The sequence below is a fragment of the Centruroides sculpturatus genome, unplaced genomic scaffold (genome assembly GCF_000671375.1).
Source record: "Centruroides sculpturatus isolate CEXI.00-Female unplaced genomic scaffold, Cexi_2.0 scaffold776, whole genome shotgun sequence".
Classification (NCBI taxonomy): Eukaryota; Metazoa; Arthropoda; class Arachnida; order Scorpiones; family Buthidae; genus Centruroides; species Centruroides sculpturatus.
The window spans coordinates 62,311-77,769 of NW_019385277.1; the positions used below are offsets into that span (position 1 = coordinate 62,311).

Consider the following 15,459-nt stretch of genomic DNA (forward strand, 5'->3'; position numbering starts at 1 on the left):
GTTAGTTGATTGTCAATGATAGACTGAATTCTGTTGCAATGTATGCACCAGTGGTTTCTGAATGGTGAACAAACATGCCATTGCAGTTGTTTATGCTTGTTCACAATAAAATGGTTATATCTTGGGTGTCCAGAACTTGCCTGCCATGTATATGAGTCCTTAGTCTTGAGTTTTTCATGTTGTACTCGAATTGATGTCATCAAACTCACTTGTGTTACTATGACTCACAAAATTGGTAGTCTCGAGTTAGACTCATCAAGCAAACTCAAAAGGTGAGCGGAAATATGTCATACTCAATTGTTTACGTATGTTGTTAAGCATGATGGGATTATTTACAATGCATCTGGGTTTGTGACTACTGTATAATGATTTGACCAATCAACTTGAGTGTAACAAGTTGTAAACAAATTAATGTGAATTAGTTTACACGTGTTACAGTTAAAAGTTTTGTCTTATAGGAATATAGTATGCAGAAACAAAATGGAAACCCTCAATGTTTTATTTTAAAAAAGCGAAAAGAACAAAATGAAATATTAGTAACACATATAGAAAATAATAAGAAAATGAACAGTGGAAAATTTGACAATGAATTTACGAGGAAAAGACAATTCAATTTGTGGAGAGAATTAGTTGAAAAATTGTGTGTTGGAGCTAAAAAATCCATTGTGTAATGGAAAAAGTATTTTAATTTAATCCTTTCTTCATATACTTTTCTTCCTTGATCTATTTCTTAAATTGTTCTGTCTATTAAGATTATTTATTAACAGAACTTAATACAGTCGACCTCCCCTATAAGACGGTAGATACGTTCCGTCCTTTATGAATTGATTTCTTAAGAGTCCTTGCCAATCACAGCCCGACACGTATGCACTTTACGGACTACGGCTGTTTGAAAAGTTTTCTTCCATAAAATTAATCAATTCTAGATTAATCCGACTCAATATTTCCAAAATACGTATATTTCTTTTGAAATAATCTGTATAAACTACACTATAAACAAAAAATTTCAGGATTACTTACCGAATGTGAACCTTTCGACATCGCCATTGCTCAAGCTTGTTTTCATTGCGGAACAGCTCAGCAAACCGCGGCCGTGATTTCTGATGTTATTTTTCTGCGAAAACTTCGTTGAACTTTGGAGACATCATTAATATAAATAATTTTAATCACCAGTTGAATAAGGAATGTTTCTTTCACACAAAATGTATAAAATTACAGTACTGTATTAGACTTACGGTACCTAATTTACATACTGTACAGACAATAGTTCGCCTAAACTCTCTGTAGTGTGGCACTAGATGGCAAATATATATATAATTATAATATAGTTACAATAAATTAAGTTAATATATAATTATATATACAGTACCTAATTTATATATAATTATATGTACAGACGAAACTAAACTCAATTTAACCGCCTAAACTGTGCGTAGCGTGGCGCTAGACGGCGGGAAAGTAGTTCGGCTGCCCGATGACGTTTTACGTAATTATAAGAGGATTTTTTACCGTTGTGTACGGATACCGCCACAATTTTTTCGCCGTCTTATAGGAACTGTAATTATAGGAACTCGTCTTATAGGGGTTCCACTGTATTAAAAATACGTTTAAAAAAACATTAATTGATTGCTCCTGGAAGTCGGCTTCTTATNGCTTCTAGTTAAAAGGTCTTTATAAATTTCTTTATATGGTGCTAAGCACTTATGAAGAATAAAGCAAGTATGGAATAAGGGAAAAACATTCGGCAACATCAGAAGCAGAAGCGTTGCGATCTGGCAACATTGAAACAAGTTTTGAGAAGGACCACCTGTATCGACAGAAGGCGAGAAGAGAAAATTTACATACTTAAGTACTAATAGTTTACGAAAATAATAATTTTTGTGAACTATTATTAGTTAAGTATGTAAAAATTTATTACATTTCCTGTTGTACGAGTGTTTTACCCAATTCTCGAACCGTGTCAGAGTGAATCCATGCTATAAAAGTACTGTGTTATACAGGGGATGGTACCAATTCTCGAACCGTGTTAGAGCGAATCCGTGCTATAGAAGTGCCGTGTTATACGGGGGATGGTACCAATTCTCGAACCGTGTTAGAGCGAATCCGTGCTATAGAAGTGCCGTGTTATACGGGGGTTACCTGTATAATTATATGTACAGTACCTAATTTATATATATTTTATATATACTACTGTACAGACGATAGTAATCTCTCCGTAGCGTGGCCCTTGACGGCAGAAAGTAGTTCGGCTGCCCGATGACGTTTTACATAATTATAGGAGTTTGTTTACCATTTTTTACAGATACCGTCGCAATTTTTTCGCTGTCTTATAGGAATCGTAATTATAGAAACCCGTCTTATAGGGGGGGCCTACTGTACTTCTGATTAATAAATAATCTTAATATAGTGTCTATGCTCTTAATAATTTATACATACAATTTACTATTATTTTAATTCTCTTTTTCGATGAATTAGATGATATTTTTTATTTTTGGAAAAATTTGCTGTATAATTTTATCAATTATGAATTAAATTTTTTTTTATTAGTGTTGACTTGACACGAAAAGAAATGGTCATCTATTCATGGTCGAAAAATTTGTTGTCTTCTTAAACGTCTTTCAGCTCTTTCTAATGCTTCAATTGCAATCAGAATAGCATATCTGTCAGCCATTTTCACTTTAGTGTAGAGATCTCACATGCTTGACTCAAATTGAGTAGGAACTCACATGGTGATATGGGAAAACATGTGAGTTATAACTCGAGACTACCAATTTGATGTCATAGTGTGAGATGGTACCACATGACACCTTCAACACGTTGGGAGTTGTAACATGAAAAACTTTAGACTAAGGGCCCTGATGTATCTACTGCTCCCATCACCTTGGTCAGATCCATTTGGGTCTTTCTGACCTGACCAAGCTGGTCAGGTCAGGTCAGAAAGATTACAGTTATTAATTTTAATACGAGATGGTTCCTAATGTCTCCCTCTATTGTCAAATTCATTTCTAATTTATCATCATCATTTCCAAATTATTGTTGGTGTAAGTCATCAGACTATAATTTGGAAATGATGATGATAAATTAGAAATGAATTTGACAATAGAGGGAGACATTAGGAACCATCTCATATTAAAATTAATAATTATAATTTTTAATTAAATAATTTAGATTAAACTGGAAGAAAAGAATTGGCCCGAAGAGGGACTTGAACCTGCAACTCCCACTTACCGTGGGACACATTGCCAGTTATGCTATCCAGACCTTCAGTCCAATCGCCTCTTCCAGTATATTTAACCTTAAGCATTGTTGATTTTTTTTTTCTTCCAGTTTAATCTAAATTANGTATTTAAAGTTCACGTATAATAAAAGATAATTAATTCAAATAAAAGAAAAATGAATGATACAATATGAAAGAAAAAAAAACTATAATTATTAATTTTAATGAGGTGGCACCTAATCCTCTAGTGTCAAATTCATTTGTAATTTATTATTATTTCCAAATTATAGCCTGATGATTTATGGCAGTTGTTGGTGTATCATTAAAATGTCACGTTTCTTTCTTCACTCTGATGATTGCAACTTTTCTCAGATTCCATTACTTGGGTGTCTGAATGCATTGCCTGGCATTTAAAGATCTCGAAACAAGAGATATAGCAAAAATTTTGACCACAGTGAGCATGTGCTGGTTTTATTATTAGGATACTGAGGTAGCAATTTTAATGCAATTGGACCACAACAGGAATCATTTACATACATATTTGTGACCTAGTTGTATTCAGGATTTTGTAGTACTTAATTAATTGGATGACTTTATCTGGGTGCATAACTTTTTGTCACTAAGTATATACAGGAGGTACACTTTTTAACATTTATCCAGATGTAAGAGATCTTTTCAGCTTTGCATGAGCATATGCATAAGGTGCATTGATTCAACTGCAATGTTTACAGTAAAATAAAGTAATTTGTTCAAAAAAGGAATGTATAAACCACATAGTTCTAAGGCAATACAGTGGTGCCTCATACTTCAAATTTAATTAATTTCAGGAGGTTGTTCAAATTCAAGGCAGTTTTTCACATTAGAAACAATGGAAAGTGAATTAATCCATTCCCAGACTCTAAATGATACCCAATTTGATAGTTAAAACAACAAATATGTATAATTTAAGATAAAAATAACAATTAAATGCCCTAATAATAAATTAAAACATGTGCAATAAATAGAATACATAAATACTGTCTTATAAAATGAAAACAATCATCAGTAAATGCTATTAACTTTAGCATCTTAAACATGGCTGCCAGATCTCCCACACATTTACCACTCTAATGCTTTGCAGTAAGTTCCTTTTTCATCTGAATCATCAATATTACAGCCTTCATCTTGTTAGATTTTGTTGTTTCCACACACTTCTTGGTAGATGCCATGATTAATAAGTAAAGATGATATTGGGTTAAACAAAATTTTTGCATATTTTTTTTAACAGTTGTTACTTAAAATAGAAGTGTGTGGTCCGTCTGGATATGTTTGACCCCATCCCTCACCTCCCTGCTGCCCTATTATGGGTCTGGCTGAACCCATAATGGGCTTGCTAATAGAGGCCCTCTTAGTGACCACAGGACGAAAAGAATTTAAAAAAAAAAATAAATAAATAGAAAGTATGATTTAATTGTAACCGTTGTGAAATTTAATGCATTATTACTAATTTGAGATTGTATTCTTGGTTCAGAAGCTTATATTTATACTTAATGCTTTTTCACTATGCATGCAGTTTGAACTTTGAAGCATCATTCAAACTCTGAAGCATTCAAAGTTAGTCATTTGACATATGAGGTACCACTGTACATAAATTTTCTCATCTCTCCTGAGTGCATAGATAACAGAAGTGAATCATTTTAAGATTTTGCATAACCTACAAAGAATCTGACTATAAAATAAAAACAACATTGCATACATTAATACAAAAAACAGCTTTATTTTGTTACGGTACTCAAACTTTCTTTCCAACTAGAAATACAGTGATCTTCAGTTGGAAGTAAAATATTCATCATGGGAGGGAGTTGATTGCTCAGAAGTTCAACATAATTACCATGATTGTCCCTTTGAGTGTCCCAATAGGTCCTTACAAATGCCAAGATATTGTTGCCCAAATCATTAGAGCCATAAGTGTTCAGATTATTTTGTCCAATGTGTATTACTATAAACCTTGATTGTATATTTAATTTAATTTATTTAGCCATACTGGGTAAAACCCATGATGCGGGGAATACAAAAAAATTGTTACATACATTACACACTGAAATATATAACAATACTTTCGTTATTACAGAGAAAATTAACATTTACATAAATAAAACAAACAAATTATACAAATATTATAAATACCAAAATATATATTTAAACAACATGTCCAAATATAAACATATAACAAAACAAAATCATGGGGAGAACTATCCAAACAAAAAACATCATTATAAATAAACAATAGATACCCCCACCTATAAGAGAAAAAAGAATAAGTAATCTCATCAAAAATGTGGATAGTCTCCCAATACTTCTTATCCACGATCACGCTTTTAAAGCGGAAGCAAATGCCACAATTCTTTCGACGATAATTGAATACTTCAATATGCAAAACAAACAACAATGTAAGTCACTCCGTACAAAGGATCACTAAAATAACATAAAATCAACATAAGATTACCTAAAAAATAATTTAATCTTATGAACAAAATTAATGAAATCAAAATTACTTAAATTACTGATAAGCTCCAGAAAATTCTCAAACATAATAATAGAAATACCAAACACATTCTCAAATTTTTTCTAAATTAGAAAATTTAGCTATCACTTGAAAAGCATTCAATAACTGATTGTCCTGACAATATACGCAAATTTCTCTGCAATAATTCTATAAGAGAAAAAAAGAATAAGTAATCTCACAAAACTGTGGATAGTCTCCCCTTAATTGTATATGAATTTAATAATATACTTTGATCATGTAATATTTTGATCATTACTTTTAATTATGATGAAACATTTTTTATTTTCAGAGTATTTTATTTATTGCACACTCAGGTGATATAGTTGGAGCACTTGCTGTTACAACTGGTGATCCATCATTATTTACAATTAAAACAAGGCATACAGCTCGTATTGGTATAATTCCTAAAGATCATGTTTATGAGTAAGTTTAAATTTTAACTTTCACTGAAATTAAATAATTAACAAAATTTTAAATCTTTAAAATATCAATTTTTATCAATGTTAATGTTATGTTATATGAAAAACGTAGTAGTAATATTTGTTTCTGTTTAAAAGTTTGTATTGATAATTTTTAAAAGTGAAAAATTTTCATTTTAATAGGAATTATTTCTCTAAATTATTGAGTGATTTAAATTACTGGAAAATTGAATATAAATAAAAATTTTTCAGTATTCTTCATCATACTCCAGTGAGTGTGCTGAATTTAGCTCATATTGTAATAAGAAGATTATCTCCATTTGTTTGTCAAATAGATTTTGCCTTGGACTGGATAAATATAGAATCGGGAAAGGCACTTTACAGGTAAAAATTTCGGAAGATTTAAAATATTTTGCATAATAAATTGGCATTTTATATGTATAAATAAATATAAAATTAGATTTAGCAACACTTTCAGTAGTCAAATTAAGATTGTCTTATCTCAAATTTTTTAATTGATATTTTTTATGCACTCATTTTGTTTCAGGCAAGATGATGATTCAGATTGTATGTATATTTTATTGAGTGGTCGTTTAAGATCAGTTTTGACAAGGAGAGATGGAAAAAAGGAACTGGTGGGAGAGTATGGTAAAGGTGATCTAGTTGGAGTTGTAAGTAATTCAACTACATTGCATTTATTTTTATTAAAAATAAATTTTTCATTAGAGTACCTTTTTAATAGGTAGAAGTTCTGACTGAATCAAAAAGATCTACAACAATCATGGCAGTAAGGTAACATAATAATTTATGTATTAAGTAATGCTGTCTAGGGAAAATTAGAAGTCCAAATGTAACGAAATTTGTTATGGTGAAATTTCAAGACATTTCCATAAAAGAACAAGTTAGTAAAAAAAAACTTCTATTATGACACTTTTGACCATTTGGATCTTAATCTTTGTTGTTATGAGATAGTTAAAAAGTGTGGTTCTATTAAGGACATGCTACAAATCTGGCAGCATTGAAAGTATCAGATTGCATATGAGAAGTGTCAAAGAATCAATTACAGTTGGTCCATTGAACACATTCAGAATGAGGACCATATTGAATAGTATCCCCTGCCTTGCTAAGGTCCTAATTATCTGTTTGTGTAGCATGAGTGTCTTGTACAAATAGAATGTTTGTTGCTTGCGCCACCAAAAATTCCTTGATAGTGAGTTTTGGTATTAATTTTTTTTACAGAAATGTCCTGGAATGTCACCATACCAAATTTGGACTGCTACATATGCCACTGGGCATATGCAATAGTACATTACGTGAATAAAGGTGATAAAGGTACATTATGATCACCTAGTATAAAAAGTAATGTTTAATAACTTATATTATTTAAATACTAATATATTTTTGTACATTATATAATTACTAATATGAAAGACATAGTTTGTGTGATACTTCTGCAACAGGATTATTTATATAATGAATTTCAATGTAATTTTTAATGTAATGAAATTTTTCATGTCCTGAATGAAGTTGTTATAAAACAGACTTATATGCCTGCTTAAAAATATGGAATAAGAAAAAATGGATTAATTTGCTTGCTTTTTTTTCCAATAAACCTCACAAAATCTTGACTAACAATTTACATCTTTATTATGATTAGGTAAACAAAAAAACTGTGATAATTAATTGATATTAAAAAGTACAATAATAAAAATGAAAAATTATTAAAACTAAAAGTTAATAAACTTTTTAATTTAAAAAATGGAATGCTCTTTATACAATATTTTGTAGTTTTATGTTTAAAGCAGATCACATTATGTGATCCATAGTTTGGAAATGCTGAGGGTGGCAGTGTTGTAAGGTAGGAAAGTGGTGATGTAAGATTTATATATTTTTTTTCAGTTAGTCTTATAGAACATTCCACATGATTGATACTCTCAAATTTATAATGATACAATATAAAAATAATGCAAGGTTATGAAGGATTAACTATATCATCGATACAATTTTCAATTATTAAGACATTTAGTTAACTTTCACTTTGATAGTTACATATCTCTGCACAGATGCAGAGACTGATCAAAGGACATTAGTATCAGTATCTAATAATACCATATCCGTACTGTTATTATATTCCTGTTTTGTTACTCTATATTTTTATAATTTTTTTTCCCAGGATAACTTGTTTTTAATTAGATTTAATGTTGGGATTGGATATTGATCATGCAATCCTGTCTAAAAAGAAGAAAAATAATTATTAAGTTGTCATAAGTTTCAGACAGATGCTTTGAAGAAGAGTGGTCTTCTGACATTCACGTTTGATGAAATTACTGGACCAGTCCAATATATTGGCACAAGCTCAATGAATATATTTTAGATCAAAAGCAATAACAAATTATAGATCATTGACATTTGTTTAAAAATTATTCAAAATATCCCAAATATCTTGCTTTGTGTCATGGGACCAAATATCATAATAGCCATATTTTTCCTCCAAAATGTTTTCATCCAAAATAGCTGTGTAACAACCAAATTTCATTACATTTAAAATGGTTTTATGCAGTTTTTTCAATGAAGCATAGACAACCTAAATTTAAATTATAGAATAATGTATGACCTTCAAATCATTGCTGATTTAACATGCTTTGTTATTAAATTGAAATTTCTGATAGCAGAATTTATTTCTTCTTTTGTATAAGATAAAATCCACTGTTAAGTACTTGCTTACTGAAAAATCCAGTTTTCAACAATTTCTTCTAATCAGCTAGCTATTCATGTGACACATCGCTTGGCTTATTTGTAGCATTTTTTCCTTTATTGCAGCTGTTAGAAGAATTTTTTTTTTTTAAATGATAAGGACTTTACAAAGCTTCTGTACATTATCTGAACACATTTGAATCTAATACTCATTTTGAAATTCTATTGATATAGAAAACTTTTGCTAAATTCAAAAATAGAAATTTCGTGACAATTGAGATCAATCAGTTCTTGATTTTTCTATCTAAAATATTTTACTTCTAAATTTTATCGATTCGACAGCCTTTCGATCTTGGATTTGTATTATATCTCGACACTATTGTAAATATTGCGTAGCCGATTCAAATTAAGTAAATTATTTGCCTGGGTCATTTCTCAATTTTTACCAGCAGAACAAAATACATGGACTTCATGGACAAGATAGGACGTGCCACATACAGGTTACACTAAGGTTGTCGTTACATCTGATGACATTATAATCAGGTTAAACTGTATATTGTTTATCTAAAATACCAAAAATTTTCAGACAGTACAATAGCCACAATTATTTTTTTCAAAAATGGGAAATTTTAGTTATGCATTGACAAAAATTCAACCTGGGCCAACACACAATGGAAAGAAATTTCAACACAGGTTAATTTCACTGAAAATGCATCGTGGACGATTTCGTGGATATGGCCGGCAAAGTCTGAACGATCACACTCAAAACCAGTGATACCGAAGAAGATTGGAGAATGAGACCCACTTGAACGTTAGTGATTCCACTTAGTAATGAGTCTCTGAGACAGTCTTGTCCTAAATATGGCTTTGCTGTTTTACTTGTATTTTGAGTAATTCATTTGTCAAAAAGTTTTAATTAAAAAATTACAATATTTTTATTTGTCTTATTATAAGTTTTATTATTTAAAAAATTGTTTTTATTTATGGCAGAATTACAACATATCAATTAGTAATACTGTATTTTTGAGGCTTGACCAGCATGCCAGAAACACCAGGGTTTCTGGTAGGCAGGTCAATCTACGGTTACATTGCAACTAAAAAATAAAATTAATCAGATCTAATAAAACTAATTGTTAAACATTAAAGAAAATGTTCTTCAAAGTACAATAAAATAATAAATTTGTAATTTAACCAATTTACAACTAGAAAGAGTTTTTGTTTACAAGGTAATAAAAGAATTAGTGGCTTATTTGTCATAAGATTTTTTTAAAAAAAACATGAAATATTATAAAGTATAATCAAAGTTTTAAAATATGTTTAAATGACTGATAAAAATTTGATATTGGGCTTTCTTAATATTGAGATCCTTTGTAAATGTACTAATTTATGACAAAAATTTCTTATATGAATATGGTAGGTTAGAAATTAAGTTTTTTTTTTCCTTCTAGGGATTCTGAATTGGCAAAGCTTCCAGAAGAATTATTATTAACCATTAAGACAAAATATCCAGAGGTAATCTTTAATATAAAAATAGGTTAGTGTTGCTGGAGTTGTAAAATGAATTATTAATATATTTTCTAAAAATTTTTATTAGATTGTTCAACGCTTAATACATTTACTAGGAGATAGTATTTTGGGAAGTTTACAAAAAGGAATGACATTAACATGTAAATATTTTTTTCAATGCATTATATAATTTATTATTGGTATTTATTTAATAATAAGTTTTATGATGAATCAAAGTAAATTATCAAACTATTTTAAGGAATTTTGTATTTGATAAATCATTAGCAAAATCTATCTATTCTATTGTATTGTGTTATCATATAATTAAAAATATAGTAAAAAATATAAATCTCTAGATTTTAATTTTACATTGGAGCGTTTAAAATAAAATTGTTTCATCAAAAGTAAATGTTTGTAAAGTTTCATATAACAGACACATTAATAATCAAAATTATTTCATTACAGACAGTTGATGTAACCTAGAATTTTTTAAACTTTTTGAAGTGCAGTTTTTAATAATTCTCATTTACATAAAAATGCAAAATAGACTCTGCATTCTTAGAAAATATACAGTTAAACTTAGTTTTTTTTTTTTTTTTTTTAAATGATTAAACAACAAAATGACATCAATTCACTATACTCTTTTCTAGGATACTGATAGTTTAGAATATTATTTATCCATTTAACTTTTTCATTTTGTATTGGAATTACCATCACAATTAGTTACATTTACAAGAAAAATTTGCTGTCAAATATTGTCAGAAAATATACAGTACAATAAAGTGAATGTGACATTATGATTGCTTTTACATAAAATTGTAATGTTTGTAACAAACTACAATACAGGGAGTATAAAAATTGCAGATCTCATTAAAATTCAATAGTAATTTATCAGAACTTTTAGTGACTAAAAATTTTAAAGAGAATTTTCTCTCTTTCTATACATAAATGTGCAATTCTCATATGAAATATAAATGAAATGTTTAAGAAAGCATTTGATAAAAATAAGAATTATTTGATGCCATTTTTTTTATTTTTAGCTGAAAGAATGTTAAACCTTGATTCTCGACCAAGTGGTTCCAATTTTGCCACAGTTGCCATCATGGCAATAAATGAAGAAGTACCTCTTGCTGCATTTACCATGGAATTATATCATTCTTTAACTACAATTGGTAATTTACTGAATTATTGTTTTTATTGAATTGATTTTGACCTTATTTTTTAAGCATATAACAGAAAAATTAAGAAAGTTATTAAAAGAATTAATACAAAATAAAACTTATCAAAGTATAGTTAAATATTTAAATCTAAGATAATTTTTTTATAATAAACAAATATCTAAAATATACTTCCATATTTATGAATAAATTGGATTTAAAGAAAGTCGATATTTAGACAAAAATATGCATTAACTTTGAATTTAATGTGAAATGCATTAGAAAGCACATCAAATTTATTTTATGTATGATTTTAAGACAATAATTAATCCATTATTTAATTTTTCTTAGGAATCTTTCCATAAGATTGTTATTGATTGAATGATATTCTATTATCAAATTTATAAAAAGATTCTTTTGCAATTAAAATTTTTGTTTGTTTAATCTATAATGAGATGGAAGCAAGTGTGTAAATTGTCAATTGTAACTTATTATCAAAGAATTTTTAACTAATCTGTTTTTTCTTCATAATCTAAATGTATAAAATTACTTGTACTGACTGATTGATTCATCATTGTCCAGGGCAAACCACTGAACCTAGAGGTGAAATTTGGTACACAGTTAGGGTTCATCATGGAAATGCACACTAAGAAGGGATTTTTTGAAATTCCCCCATGGGGAGAGGAAGAGCATTAAGGTTTAACTGGAAGAACGGCTTCTTCTGTACTATTTTACATGAGATTTTTTTATTTACAACTACATTTAGTCTTCATTGAGTATTAAATTGACAACATTTCAGACATTGTTATAAATATTTCTATATATTTAGATTGTTTAACCAAATGTTCAAACCGTTTTAAATTTGAATCTGTTATTGCATATTGGTTCAATTACAGAATGATTGTAAACGTTCCAGAAAATTGATAAAATTGAAAACAGTTCATTTGATTCTCAGCGGTAGGTGTTATATAACAATTACTATGGTTGTTGAAATACTGATGTGAGGTCAGCCGATTGGGGTGAGGAGTTTTCCGATAGCTGAGCAGTCAACTCCATTGTGTGGGAGTGTTAGGATTCACTGAGACAGGTTTCCATCGTAAACTGTTTATTAAACATAGAAATTTCCTTACAAATTCCTTGATTGATGAGGTAGCATCACAAAATGTGCGGATAAAGTCCGAATAAAGTTTGAAAAGTTCTGTTGTCTTTACTTGTGGATGGACACTGACGGTGAAATACTCCGTAGGCCCTGGGGCATTTATCACGGTTTTCGGTGGCTTCTCGTGAACGAACTGACAAATCTGTAGATTGCTAGGAGGCACCCAGAGAATGATGTTTCCACAAGTTCTGAAATGTTCTTTTGTTTTCCAAAGATCTGGAGCATGCACGTCCAGGAGAAGAAACACTATGCATCCAAGAACCTGAAATGTCCTTGAAATGCTGGTTTTATAGAGTTTTTTCCCCCTAGTCTCCTCTCCATTGGTCTCTCACTGTCATCTGGTGACAATTTGAGACCTGATGGAGGGTGCGGGAGAGGTCAGCGTCACGACTGAATCTGATTCCTCCCTCGTCACTTTTGCTCGACTTTGTTCCTTTCCATTGTTTAACTAATTTTCACAAAAATTTCTATTGTTCGATTGAGACATCTAATCCTTTCCATTCGCGTCTGAGAAGGAGCACTTTAAATTTTCGATCAACACCCCTCATTTGGACCTCTCAGTCGACCCCTGTTCGGGTCCTCACACTGAATATAAATGGTGTTCACTTGCAAAATCTGCGTGGGTGAAGTCGCGGATAACAGCTAGTTTCAACATAAGATAACAACATAAGATTAAGATTTTTCTGACATTTGTATTTTTATTTTTTACTGTAACTAGTGGTAAACTGATAAATTAAATTGAAATTTGATATAAATTAATCCACTGATGTTGTAATTGAGGAAATTTCATTATTACCATTTGTATCACAGTTAATTTAATGACAATATTACTTTAACTTACATTCTGTTTTTTTTTAAGTCATTAAGGCCATTTTTTGACAAAAATTTTCAAAAAAAAGAGTTCAAGTACAGACAAATCAGTACCAAAACAAACACTGATACACAGCACAGTGGCACGCCAACAGAAGAAGAACTCACAACTTATTGGTTTTCTCTTTGGTCCAATGCTGTTACACACAATGCTGGTGAAGGCTGGATCGAGGAGGAGAACAGAAACTTGCACATCATGCCAACTATGCCCTGTGCTGAAATAAACGTACACAACATTCGCTATGCTGTTAACAGAACACACAACTGGAAGACACCTGGTGTAGACAACATTCACAATTTCTGGTACAAAAACTTTACATCACTGCACCAGGAACTAGCTAAACATCTAACACACATCATCGTCAATCCACAAGACATGCCAAAATTTCTTACTCAGGGGCATCACCTACATGAAACCTAAAAACAACAAAACCACAGACCCCACACAATACAGACCAATTACATGTCTTCCAACACTCTACAAATTATTGACATCCTGTATCACAAACAAAATATACAAACATGTTGAAGAACACGACATTCTTACAGAACAACAAAAAGGTTGCCGTAGAAATCACAGGGGATGCAAAGAACAGTTACTCATAGATTCAGTCATTCTACGGCAAGCACACAAACAACACAGAAACATACACATGGCATATATAGACTACAGAAAAGCATTCGACAGTGTTCCACACAGTTGGCTGCTACATATTCTACACATGTACAAAATACATCCATCACTCATTGCATTCTTCGAAAACACTATGCAGCACTGGAGAACAACACTACATCTCAGGGTTAGTAACACTTCCATACAAACAAACGAAATATTCATTAGGCGAGGAATTTTTCAAGGAGATTCCTTGAGTCCTCTCTGGTTCTGCCTAGCCCTGAACCCATTATCCAACATGTTGAACAACACGCAATATGGTTACAATATCAGACATAAAAAAACAACACAGTTTACGCTGTCACATCTCATGTACATGGACAACATAAAACTTTATGCATCCACACAAAAACAACTTTATCACCTTTTAGAAATCACACATTTATACACCAAGGACATACAAATGGAGTTTGGCTTAGACAAATGCAAAAAACTTCACGTAGAAAAAGGAGTTCTGAAGAAAGAAGATTTTGCACATGGAAATAAAGAAGTTATTGAATCTATGGAAGAGGGTAAGTTATACAAGTATTTAGGATTCCAACAGGCCAAACTAACAGAACATACTCATATGCATCAAAGATTAATTAAAGAATACCAAAGTAGGTTAAATGCTATTCTCAGAACATAGTTAAATGCAAAACACACAGTTAAAGCAATAAACACATATGTCATCCCAGTACTCACATACTCTTTTGGAGTTATATATTGGACTCACACAGATCTCGAGCAACTCCAAAGGAAAACAAGAACAACACTTACTAAGCATAAACATCATCATCCTAAATTCACCATAGAAAGATTAACCCATCCATGTAAAGATGGCGGACGTGGCCTGATTGACCTTCACTACAAACAAATAGTCACTTCGAGAGTTTTCCGACAAGAAACGAGAAACATCACAGTTACATAAAGCAGTAACTCTAGCAGACTCAAATAACACATCATTAAACTTACTCACATCATACAGACTTGACACAACATATAAAAAGCATAGACAACATCAAGCAATCGTGGGCTCGAAAGGCACTCCATGGCAGGCATCCTTATGACCTGGCCCAGGATTTTGTTGACAAAATAGCTGGTTAGATCAGGGATGCCTCTTTGGGGAGACGGAAGGATTCATGATTGCCATACAGGATCAGGTCATAAATACTAAAAAATACTAAAAACACATACTCAAAGATACAACACTCACAAATGACACATGCAGAAAATGTCA

General features: G+C 30.7%; 1 protein-coding gene across 1 annotated transcript in view; it reads left to right on the forward strand.

The window, feature by feature from the left end:
• Window positions 1–15,459, forward strand: part of LOC111637077 (neuropathy target esterase sws-like) — a 53,789-nt gene that overhangs the window by 24,170 nt on the left and 14,160 nt on the right. The window contains 7 exon segments of the mRNA XM_023382485.1: window positions 6,052–6,185; window positions 6,434–6,565; window positions 6,729–6,852; window positions 6,924–6,973; window positions 10,324–10,387; window positions 10,470–10,542; window positions 11,422–11,553. Coding sequence (XP_023238253.1) covers window positions 6,052–6,185; window positions 6,434–6,565; window positions 6,729–6,852; window positions 6,924–6,973; window positions 10,324–10,387; window positions 10,470–10,542; window positions 11,422–11,553 — 709 coding nt within the window.